The 12,706-nt window shown below is 45.4% G+C and overlaps 1 protein-coding gene across 1 annotated transcript in view; it reads left to right on the top strand.

The window, feature by feature from the left end:
• The first annotated feature begins 5,274 nt into the window (after positions 1-5,274).
• SFMBT2 (Scm like with four mbt domains 2) overlaps positions 5,275-12,706 on the top strand; it is a 101,130-nt gene continuing 93,698 nt past the window's right edge. The window contains exon 1 of the mRNA XM_075491515.1: positions 5,275-5,440. Coding sequence (XP_075347630.1) covers positions 5,335-5,440 — 106 coding nt within the window. The 5' untranslated portion in view covers positions 5,275-5,334. The remainder of the gene's footprint in view (positions 5,441-12,706) is intronic.

Raw genomic sequence — 12,706 nt, 5'->3', positions numbered from 1 at the left:
CCAGAAGGGCTGCAGCAGCACAGTGTTGGGTCAGACCCTCCTGATGAAGGGCAGACTCCCAAAAGGGGAAAGGAGATGATGTGGAGAAGAGTGCTTGAGGGTGGCCAGGATATCAACCTGGTATTTTTTGCCCTGACTCTCAGGTGATGCCTGGTCTCATATTGTGTCCTGTGTGTGAGAAGATGCCTTGGTGGGTCGCCTGAGAGCATGATTCAAGATCAGTCTTGTGGTGGCCAACTTGCATGCATCCTAGACCTAGTTGCAGGGGGCTGAGTCCCTGTTCGCCCTGCTCCACGTACAGGGCCAGTGCTGTATGGCATCCGAGTGTCTCCCTTCTTCAGTTTGTTTGCTGGCAAACTTGGGTGTCTAAAATCTTAAATCTAAAATCTTAGCAGATGCTGTTCCAGGACAGGTACCCCCTGAGGGTTGTCACCTCATCTGAACTTTGGGTGTCCGACTTAGAGCACACAAATAGCCCTTTAGAGCTTTCTCTCGGTTAGCTGAAAACGGTTGACTAGGTTAGGCAGATACCACCTGAGGTGGGTAGGATTGGTGGGCATTGTGTCTTGTAATGCTGTCTCATGGGGATTTGCTGTGCTGGAAAACCCCAAGGTGAAGTCAACAATGGAGTCAGAACCTGGTCCGGTATCACCTGTGTCCTACCTAGGCTTTTGCTTCGTTTGCTCAGGCCTAGGTGCCCCTGTTTTACCTGATGTAAAGCCATTTGGCCAGGTGGGGGACTTTAGCGGGGACATAAAAAAAATGATGTGTTCTGGAAGTAGGACGGAAGAGGAGACAACTGGAGTGACCGTCTCAGCTCTGGGATCAAGCTGAGGCAGGGCAGGTCTCAGCACAGTCCTGTCCTGCTTCCTGAGAGGCTCAGCACCAATTGCTGTAGTTTCCTAACTGTTCGGCCAGGTGGATCTGGTCTTGTTTTTTCAAAATGGTTCCCTTGATCGCTTTGCAGTGGCTTTTTCACTCATGGTCCTGCAAAAAGCTTGAAGATGGTAAAGGCTACGTGAAATTGCACATGGTAGCGCCTGGCTTTGAGGGGACTGGGTGAAATTCAGCAGATTCATTCACCAGGAAAGTCTGCTGGGGCCATCCCATGTTCAGCCTCCCTCCAACTTGGCCGGAAAAAGAAATGCAGATTCCTTATATCCCAACATAGCTAGGGTCGAGCTTTGGAAATGCCCATGGACCCACCCTGCCACCGGCCACGTCCCTGGTAGGGGCTCTTCACCAAGGACATGGGGTCATACTGGCAGCCCTTTACTGCAGCCCTTCTGTACTCATCAAGTGGCTCCTTACTGAGAGGTGGGACCATCTCAAGTCAACGAATGTCACTGAATATTGGAGGCAGGGGCCAGGTTTTTGGGAAGGCAGTGGGATTTGCACTTCACCATTCAGGACTCAGCAATACATTGGCACAACTGATGCACTGTCCAGGCAGGAGGTTTCAAGGATTTAAGATCTTTTTTGCATCCTCTGTTCTAGTAGTCTGCCTTTTTTATGTCAATCCCAATTAACCAAGCATGTACTGGAGGGAGAACGTAATTTTTTCAAGACTAACTCTGAGGGAGAGCCATAGGGTGCTGGATTTGTGTGTGTGGTAGGGGACCTGTCCCTACAGGGGCTTACTCCAAAGGAAGGAAAAACAGGGTGGAGTCGACAGGAGATGAGAAATGTAAAATGGTGCGAGGAAGCCAATGCCAGCACTTATACAAAGAGCCAATATTGATAGAGACGACAAGGCAGCGTGTTTGAGATAATGGTGCGGCTGAGACTGACAGCCGTGGGAAGAAGGAAATAAAGGAGATTTTTTTTTTTTTTATATTGCCTGGCTTTTTCTGCCTGTGAATTAAGAGTCTGGATCTGAATTAAATACCAGGGGAATGGGAGCTGTGTGGGGGAAGAATCGGATCGGTTTGAACCACCACTGTGCAGAAACAATGAACAAGGGATCTGAAACCAGGGAATTTCCCCCCTCCCTGCTCTTTCAAATGCATCTCATAATATTTTTCTTTGTGTTCCTGCCTAGCGTAGTGTCACCTTGAGCCTCTTCAGCTCTTGTTTCCCATCCCCTGGTTTCCAGGCTGGCAGTGTGGCTTGTGGTCCTTAATTTGGTTTCCAGTGGACACACGTTTCTTCAGACTGACAGAGAAATCGGAGTGCAGCGGTGTGTGCTGCTTGCTTAATGTTGATGGTTGCAGACCAGTCAGCATGCTACTGTTAACAGTATGGCTGGGGACTCTGTTTGAAGTGTTAATTAGCAGCAATTAATAAGAAGTGAAAAATTAATACCCTATGTCAGCTTTCTTTGCTAGTTAGTTATATCAACACCAAGGCTCAGAGCTATCTTGAAGCTTATGTTTGCGTAAGAGTTTGGTCTTGTTGTCACATAGCATTGGGAAAATACTTAAATGCTCTCCTACCATAAATGGTAAATTAGTTATTCCCAAAATAAGAAGATAAGCTGTAGCCTCTGATAGATCCAGTTTTCTTGGGATGTGGATGCTTTTGACATGACGTTTCAAAACCAGTAAGTTGTCCATAGCTTAAGCAAAAATTACATTGAAATAGAGTTAAACAAACAAAAATGTTGATGACATTGCTGGATCTGGCTAAGAGATTCTGCATTGCCCCCTTTTAATCAAAGTGGGCTCAAGCCCAGCCCCAGACGCGGCCACCGAGGATGGATCCCAGCCACGTTGCAAACACGTCAGACAAATTCCTGCTGGTTTTCCCATCCATTTTCCATTTCTGATGGGAAGTTTCCTGACCCAGAGGAACGGGCCTTTCTCATGGGTCTAGTGGCAGATTTGGGGCTTACAGCGTAAGAAACAGCAAATCTTGTCGTCATTTGCTTGGACACCTTCAGCTTTTTATCAGCTCATAACTTTGTCTTACCGGCATCTAGGAGTGTCACAAGATTTAACTACACTACCAAGTAGCTTATCTTTCTTTTTGGTATTTATATTGTTACCCCTGAGTTCTGTTCAAGATTATTGATTTGTTGTGTTTAAATTGATCTCTCTGTTTTCTCTCCCGTCTTTGATTTTTTTTTTTTTTTTTTAGTAGACCAAGATTACCTTCCGTCATTGTCTGGTCCTAGGCAAAAATGAAAACAGCTGAATCCACCCAAGGTTTAGCTTCTACTGACACCTCCCCTCCTCTCACATTTAACAAGCGTGATGTAAAATCCTGATACTTAACCAATTTATTATTAATGATATTTACGGAAGTATTCTCTACCGAAGGAGAAGTGTTTTTTGACTTCCAGTAGACTGATTGCTTCTAGTTTCATAGTTAATTGAAACTTAATATACACTGGGGATGAGTGATATATATGTTCTGAGGTAAGCTGCACTCAAAATACTCATAGTATATAATACACTTAATTCATTAGCAAGTCTCATGTCAACAAAGAATAAAGATGAAGTGCTGTAGTGGCCATCACAGTGGGGAAGTGATCATTATTATTTATGGAGTGCTCGAAGTGTACTAAGGACTTTGCAAAGAGACCAACAGGCATATCGCTCTGAATTGGTTTACAGTCTCCTTTTTTAAAAATATTTTTTTCCTTTCATTAGCACGTTCCTTTGGGGTGGGGAACACGAATTGCTGATGGGGGTCTCGCTTTGCCCAAACAACCTTCAGCTGGGGGTTGTATCACTGTTATTTGCTTTTACCAGTGATGCTTTGTGAAACACCCGTGGTTTTAGCATGGTGTAATCGCAGTCACCACGATGCTGTTGTGATTGCTCCAGCAGACGGTCCCACCATGGTTCAGTTAATGGATATCACGCTTACAATTGACATGCTCCTCATCTTTTTCAGTTCCTCTTATAACTGCTCACGCATGTCCGTTTCTTCCTCGTAATTTTCATTGGAACAACCTTAAAAACTGGGAATGAAAAATCTATGACAGAACACTGTCCCTCTTTCTATTTTATAGCCACCATATCTGGTCTTCCTGAATATGCCTCCTGAGTAGTAAAAGTTGAAAAAATCCCATAATATTTTTACAATCTTATTACCTCCTGCTTTGCCTGGCCTCTGGCAGTAAACTTTTTTCCTACTTTTAGTCACGCTTCTTGCAGAGCATTTGGTGTCGGTGCTGCCAGCATAGTCCTCTCTGTCATGCAGGTCTTGGAGGCATCCACTAATAAGCCGGACCAGTCCCCCACATTGTATATTCTGGACACACACTTCCCTATTATCTGTCTTTGCTTTAGCATATCTTGTGTGAATAGCTGGTTCCCTCTGTGCCCATAACCCGAGCCCTTGGCTTCTCTTTTTCAGTCCTCCTTTGAAACCTCGTAATTCATCACCACCTCAGAGAGTTTTACTGAAAAGCTCACTTTGGAGTTCTTTTTAATCTACTCCTAAAGGTGTATCTCTGGGTACTGCTTGTCTGGTGGCTTACTGTAGCTAGAAATACAGTTCTCATTTAGTTTGGTGTCTGATTCAAGATCTAGTCAGTCTGTATTCCCTTTCACATATCATTTTTCATCTCTGTGTGTTTTTATTCCACTTCGTATTTACTATGGTTATTCCATCTAGAAGAATCTCCTCTGCCAACATAACCCAATCTACACCTGAGTTAATATTCGCTACCCTGCATGGTACTAACTGGTACAGTTACCTTAGGTCAGTCTTCATTCAAAAAACAGTTGCAGCCAGCACTATTTCATTAGAATATCTGCATTTTGCATGCTGAACTTTATTTTTTTAGAGTTATTCCAGTCTCTCCCAAGTATTTTCCCTTCAGTGTTTCCTGTTTTGTTATCACAAATCTCCCCCTTTGGTAGGTTGAATATTTGTGGAGTGAGATAATGTCTCACACAGTGTTAGCCATCAAAAAGTTGGAAGTCAAGGGCTGGACTTGATGGAGGATGGCTGAGTTGGCCTTTCCTGCCCTTTTTTTTTTTTTTGGCATGGGTTGTGCCACCTTATGGGCTGGTCCTTCCCTCTGTTGGTAGTACAGGGAGCTGGACTGAACTTTGAGATGTGAATCCTGTGGATGCTGTTTATTACCTCATTATCTTCTCTGTTGTTATTATTTTTGTTACTGCTGTTATGATATTATTGCCACTAAAGTCCTTCGTTGTGGTTCCTCATCCAACTCTAGCTTCACCTTGCAGGAGAGAGCAGGATCGAAGGATTACAATCAACATGGGATAACTTGAAAACCATTAGGAAAGGCTGAGGGGATGGGCTGTTGTAGGTAGAACAAATCACTCATTGTTTTTTTCTTTTCCTTTTAGCTTGTCCTCTAGGCGCTCCTGGCTGCAGGATGAATTAGGAAGGCAAAGCCTCTTCCTCTGAACCATGGAGACAAGGGCGTCTTTCATCGCCACCATGCAAGAGACCCAGCATCTCTCCCCAGAGAAGGGTCAGAGCCCGGCCAATGGCAACAAGGACCAGTTTGATTCAGGTGAGCTCTCCCTCACCCCCATGGGTTGTCTTCACTGTTACAGCTCTCCAGCTGATCACCAGTAGAGGTGGGGACAGCCGTGTTGCCAGGGCAGCACTGGGAATGGTTGTACATCTTGAAGGCCTTTTTTGAGGCTTACAGATTGGACTTTGTCCCATGGTTGATGGGTTGGGAAGTTTGAGCTTTTCTTCTTCTGGATCTCTTCTACAGTACGTAGCAGCTATTCAAAATTTGAGCAAAAAGCAATGGAAAACTTTTCCCAGGACATTATATTGTGTTCTACCAGTTTCCCCACCCTTTTTTGTTTTGTTGGAGTTTTGTGGTTAAAGAGAGGAAATGAACATTCAGAAATTACAGCAATTCTCCTTTGTTTTGACCTTCACCCTCATTTCCTTCACAATTTTTTTGAGTGCTTCAGGTGAGAGGGCTTCACAAGACATTAGATCAGCCAGTGGAGATCTGGTCTCATATTGTCCTTGCGCTCATGGGTATGACTCGATGCTCTCTAATGCTCTGGGATGAGCACTTAAAGATGAGGATTCACTGCGCTAAATTTGGGCATCATCATGGTAGACAGAGAAAAATAAGTGCTAGCTTCTGGTGATTTCTGCTGGAATTAGGTGCTTTGACTTCCCATATCTAGCCTTAACAGGAGGAGACTGTATCTTATGGTGAAGTTCGACATTATGGCTAGACCCAATCTACTTTCTTTCTGATACCAAAATGGGAGACCCCTCTTTATACCATCTCTTCTCTTGCACCACCTCTGCTGCCCATCACACCCTGGGCTGAGTCAATCAACTCGCTAGCCCAACAGAAAGGTAATCCAGAAAAAAAAAAAAAAGTGAGTAATTTTCTGCCATCTTTGTGAGTTGAACTGGTGTCGTGGCTTAACCCCAGTCGGCAACTAAGCACAACACAGCTGCTCGCTCACCCTCTCCCCAACCCCAGTGGGATGGGGGAGAGAATCGGGGAAAAAAAAAAGTAAAGCCAGTGGGTTGAGATAAAGACAGTTTAATAGGACAGCAGAGGAAGAGAAAATAATAATCATAATGGTGATAAAAGAATATACAAAACAAGTGATGCACAATGCAATTGCTCGCCACCCGCTGATCGATGCCCAGCCAGTCCCCGAGCAGCCATTGCTGCCCCCCCGGCCAGCTCCCCCCAGTTTCTATACTGAGCATGACGCCATATGGTATGGAATAGCCCTTGGGCCAGTTTCCTGGCTGTGCCCCCTCCCAGCTTCTTGTGCACCCAGCAGAGCATGGGAAACTGAAAAGTCCTTGACCAGTGTAAGCACTGCTTAGCGACAACTAAATCATCAGTGTGTTATCAACATTATTCTCATACTAAACCCAAACCACAGCACTATAGCAGCTACTAGGAAGAAAATTAACTCTATCCCAGCCGAAACCAGGACAATTGGCTGGAGGAAGAGGGAGGGCCAGAGCACATGCTGGTGGGAATGGGACCTCTCCCAGTGGCACTTCGTTGTTAATTTGGCCCAGCTATAACTTGTAACTTCATCCTTGCTCTGTGTTTGCATGGGAGAGCTCAACTGATGAACTCGTGGAGAGCAACACTGAGCTATCAGTCAGTTAATCTGTACAAAAGGGTTTGGTTTTTGCATTGTGGTACTTGTGTTGGTGCTCATATGCTTGAATGCTTTTCCAGAACTTGCTTGCGTTTCTGTAAGAGCTATTCTTGACAAAAGGATCCTGAGATGTGGCAGATGAAAGTCTGTGCTTGCAGCTGGGCCTCCTAAAGGGCTGCCTACAGTCTCCTTTCATGGAAATATTCACCCTCACGAGTGGTGAATCACTGATTCAAAACTACTCGAATGCAACAGTAGCAGTGTTGGGGTGACTGCTTAAAAACTCTGCATACTTTGCCTTCAGTGTCTTTTGCATCTTTTCTCTCCAGTGGTGCTGTTTGTGCTTTATTGGTCAGTGCTGTGCTGAAGTCCTTTGCAAAGCTGTGTCTTTGGTCCACTCTTCACTGTTTCTCCCACAGCACCTAAGAAATTTGGCCAGCCAGCCTTTAGTTTCTTCACTTCTCATAGTGACTCAGTGATTTTCCTATTTCCCTGGACACCACCCATTGGAAAGCTGTGACCGGCCTTTGAATCTTTGCCACGTTCACTAATGAGTTGGGGGGGGAAGACTCACAGCAATGTAAGACCATGCCAGTTAAACTATGAGCTGTGGTCCTTGAGGTGACTTTGTAAGCTTTTTAGAGTGAGGATGAGCTGTTTTGCACAGCCCCTTTGTGCCATGCAACCATCTTCTACAACTTTTGCCATGAAAGTAATCAACAAGGGTGGCACATTTGGCCTGCAGGTTGCCAGTGCCCACCTGGGCAGCTCTCAGCAAGCAACTGCTTTATGCTTGTGCAGTTGAGATGGAAATGCAGGTGGGCTTTCAAGAGGTCAGCAGGGGTAGAGAAAAATGAGAGGGATGTCCTATAAAAAATGCAAACTGACTCTGTTGCACTGAAAACGTGTTTGAGATGTGGGGTAGTCCAGTTGGTCTTGCCACGATGCTTAGAGGTTCAACTGGGCTCTTAAGCTCTGCATGTTAGGTGGGACACAGAGAGGTGGAAACTTGCCTGTGCTGTGGGGTTGTTAGCCTAGCCAAAGTTTTGGGTTTTTTCCATGGTATATGCAGTGGTTGTGGTTGTTTCAGATGGCTTCAAAGGGAAGTTGGACATGCTTATGGAAGAAAGATGCAGTGTACTAACTGCTTAGAAACCATGTTTGTCTCAAGTAAACCGCTGAACCAGAAATAGTTTCATGATAGAAACTTACCCGGGGGGAAGTGTCACACATGGTTGCCCTCATCTAATGGATGTCTCTAGGCATCCAGGAGGAGGCGAAGTGCACTGTCTCTGTGAAGGGGAGGATGTGTAGGTATGGAGAGGTGGTGATGAGAAACCTGGATTCATCCCACCTAAGGGAAGCAGGACACTCTTTATGTTACCTTAGGTAAGAACATAAATATTCCCCTGGGTTCTCCCATAGATGTGGAGGAGAAAGAGCCTCCCTTCTATAGCGTGACTCAGAGAGATGACTGCTTTGGGTCCTCTAGAGTTAAACATCTGAATCTGGAGCTGAGGTGTCTTAAAACACCTTGCAAAACCTAGTCATCTGATGCTGCCTGTATCACCAGTGGAGAGAAAGACAGAGCTCCAGAAAGCAAGTCATCCCATTTTAACACAGGTCCTGGGTTGCCTTTGGGTTGAGTTGCCATCTGCAGCTGCCTGTTTCTCCCCACTGAGGATGAAGAAAGCTAACCCTGGCTGGAGCAGAGGCAACATCTCAATCCTTGTTGCTCACATGATGCAGACCCCTCTCTCAAGGTGGGATTCACGTCCTCTAATTCAGACATTTCCAGGGTGGACACCTGCAGCCTGATCTACGCACCATTGGATCCATTTATATCCATGGGAGAGAGGCAGGAGCCTATAGGATGAGATTCAGTTGGCCAACCATAGACATTGGTTTTGGAATGAGAAGAAATGGCCTGTGGTACCTACATTTCTTTGGGGTATGGATCTTGGTGACTCTCCCAAGGCCATGCCAGAGATTTGTGGTTGATCAGGTCCTGTCCCCCCCCGCCTCACTTAGTATGTTAACTGCTAAAGCATTTCGGTTCTCTGTGCGCTGAAAAAGTCATGAATGTATCTATGTGCTATAAATAAGATGGCTAAGCAATTTGCCACAAATATGTTCCCCTTCAGTGAAGCCTGGGAAAAATCTGTGTTTCTGGAGCCACAGGTTTTGGGTCTTTTATCCCCTTTATTTCCCGTAGCCAAACATCCCGGGAGGCTGTTAACAGCTGGAACAGTTGCATTTTTATAGTGTCAATGCATGAGCACTTTAAAGCCATTGAGAGGCTCACAGATAATGACTTGTTGATTTTATTTGCCATCCTGGGCTTGTTTATACATCACGGTATTGTAGGCTAGCCAGCCTTTCATTGAGAAAGAGCACTGGGCCTAAGTACCAATAATTGGAAAGGGAGATGATATGTAGAATAGGCCTGGTGCCAAATTTGTCATCTCGCAGGGTGCTCTGTGAAATGCTGGCACCTGGGGTTTTGCAGCTCTCCAGCAGAGCCAGGACTTTGTTCTTGGAGCGCGTGTCTTGAGGAGCGACGAACAGATCGGCTTTGTGATAACTGCTTCTCAAGTGGGCACAATCTTCGTTGTTGTACATTAAGAAAGACTTTGCATTTCTCTATCTGCATTTTAATGGGGGGATCTCCAGGCAATTGAGAGAGATCAACAAGAGATGTCCTCTTCTCCCCAGCAGTAGGGCTTTTCTGATGGATGAGGATATTTGTGTACAGCCCCGTTACATGTATGGATGGGGTTGGGTCCCTTGGGCTGGTCTCATCCCTGGGCCATGCTGTCTCTGCTCCCCTGCCACATTTCTAGATGGGAACAAAGTCCATAAAAGAACACTTTGGAAGCTTACAATCCCTTCAAAATCCTTTGTGATAAAATGAAGCAAAATAAAACACTGATACCGTGATAAATGAGTACTCTGACATTATTTTTACAGACCTTGTAAAAGTAATTTCCTGATAAAGTCTGCAGATAAAACACGGTAAAGGAGTCAGACTTGCGATGTGTCAGAGAGAAATGAATTGACAGGGAGGGAAGGCTGCAGCTCTCACGCTGCCTCCCCCTGGGGTCTAAACCCCTCTCTATTTGGGTTTAGAAAGGAGTGATATGGGTGATATTTTTTTAAACGGGTGCTGTTGTGAGTGTTGCTGGACTGCATGTGAATGAACCTGCCGGTGTGGCTGCGGGAACAGTGGGGCTAGTGATTCTCTCTGTGTTGGCACGTGGCAGAGTAGGACACGGGTAATAAGATTATGAAGTACAGGAGGACTTGTTGCATCCATAACTAGCATCTGTAATGCTAACATAATTAACGTCCTGTTGGCAAATTCTGGAGAAGATTTTGTCACCCGGGAGACATTGCTCCCTGCAAGGGCTGGAGGTTATATACTGAACTGCCTAAAAATCCCTGCTTCTACGGCTCTATGGAATGACTCCTTCCCATAAGACTACTGAGGAAGGCTGGAGAAAAGGAGATACTTGTCTGGACTCACCCAGCAGCTTAAAGCAAGAAGCAGTAATAAAAACTGAGAATATACAGAGAGCATTGTGGGCTGAGGGAAGTGCCTCGTGCTCTGAAGTAGAAGTATCTGAGCAGAAAAGAGAGCCCAGGGCTGACCTGGAAATGTCCTGTCCGTGTCAGGTGTCCTGAGGTGAAGATGTCCTTGGGGTTGTTGAGCAGCCCATCCCAATAGCACAAGCGCAGCTGGACGCAGAAGCGGGGAGCAACCAGGCACTTTTAGCTTTTCACCTCTTGCTTTTCATGCCAGATGTTGCTGACTTTTAGTGGGATGGGGTTGGTTGTGCTCAGGGTGGAAAGTTCCTTAAGCATCGGAGTAATTTTAAGCCTGGGATGGATAACCATATCTGCCCATCTACTCGTGGACTACCATACTTTTTTTAGAAGCTCAGCCTTTGAAATCTCTGGACCTGGCTCTTCTCTAAAACATTAACTCCACAGGGTTGCAGACATTAAGGCTGAAAAATTTCCCTGATCATCTAAGTTGCCTGTCTGCATGACACAGATGAAGGAAACTCTTAGCAATTTTTGCACCAAGCTCCTACCTTGTGGTTAAGCTGTGGCTTATCTTTCAGTCAAGAATGAACAAACCCCTCATTTTGGGTCAAATATCTCAAACGGAGTCAGCCTGTATGCCTGGAGGTTTTTGCAATGATTGCAAGGAACAAAACAAGGCCCATCCCTTATTCTACATTGAATTTGTCTATTTTCAGGTTGTAATCATGGAGTTGGGTTATTTCTTGTCTTGCTGAGTTGAAAAGTCATCTGGTAGCCACTTTATCGTGGGAGTAAATGTTGATTTACATCTTCATATTTAAGCAGGTTAATTGAGTTTAAGGCAAGGAGTCAGACCTTAGACTTGATGCAGCGGTGCGCAGTGTTTAACAGTGATGACAGCTCAGCGCTCCTCTTTGAATTCCCAGACAGATCTTTACCCTCCACCAGCTCTGTCTCAAAAACCCTCTTCTGATCCACTTTTTTCCCCTCACCTATGTATGTCTGGCTCCACAGGCAGCAAATAAAACCTATGTCTTCCACTTTTAATAATGGGAGATTCCCATTGCACAACATAATTTTCTGGTCCTGAAAACTGGAGACCTGTAGCAATAATTGCAATAAATTAACCCTGCCGTTTTCTTCATAAAACTGTCTGGGGAGTTTTCTTAATTCAGTTTGTCATGAGTCACTTTAATTACATCATGACCATGCTGATGAATGTTTGGGCAGGTAAGGGTCTCGCAGAGTTTGGCTGATAAATGCTTATTGCAAAGAGCTCATTGCTAGACTGTAAATATTTTTGCTCTGGGGATGAAACTGGGTTTGCGAGATTGCTTGGGAACAAAATGAAAACAATCAGATTTGGCTGATTTTCTGTAAGTGAAAGAAGATTTATTTTTAATTATTGCGGTGTGTGTTTCAGCAATGGTTTGAGGCCCCAGCTCTGCTCTACTCAGCGCAGTTATAAAAAAAAAATAATAAAGAGTAGTAATGTCAAGTCCTTCACCCTGGGGAAGGATCGTGTGGGGCAATGGTGCAGATGGGGGAGGCATGATGCAGAGCCCCAGATCTGAAATGGGGCAAGGACAAGTGCAGGGAGCAAGAAGGCAATAGTGGTCTGGTGAGGGGTGCTGGGGGATTTGGGGGAAAGCAGCTGTAGTCTTGGGGGAAGAAGGAGGCATGGGGGCCTCGGCTGAGATTTCTGGGTGGAGGGATGCTGAGGAAGGAGAGGAAGGGTGGCAGGGCTGAATGTGGGGCTCCCCGGCCCCGAGGGTTGGGGTGTTTGCTCTACACACTGCTCAGCCAACAGAAGCAACTTCTAATATTGTCACCGGGGCACTGCTGTAATTAATAGTGCCGGGTGACCTGATTTTGGGGCATGAGCAAGGCCATTGAACCCTTGTGATAGTGGACACACAGCCACCTCCCTTGCAGCAAGAGAGTCATCAAATACAAAATAAAAGAGCACAAGTGCCGGCTGCAGTGTGACGGGTTTGTTCCCCCACTGCTGTGAGAGCAGAGCCATTTCTGTTTTCAAAGTGTTGGCTGCTAAAGTCCCAAAGTCTGCTGAAAGCGTAGTAGGAGTCAGTCAAACTAGGTAAGCACAGATCTTTAAAACA

The sequence above is a fragment of the Mycteria americana genome, chromosome 1 (assembly GCF_035582795.1).
Source record: "Mycteria americana isolate JAX WOST 10 ecotype Jacksonville Zoo and Gardens chromosome 1, USCA_MyAme_1.0, whole genome shotgun sequence".
NCBI classification, from domain to species: domain Eukaryota; kingdom Metazoa; phylum Chordata; class Aves; order Ciconiiformes; family Ciconiidae; genus Mycteria; species Mycteria americana.
This window is presented reverse-complemented; position numbering and strand designations above follow the sequence as displayed.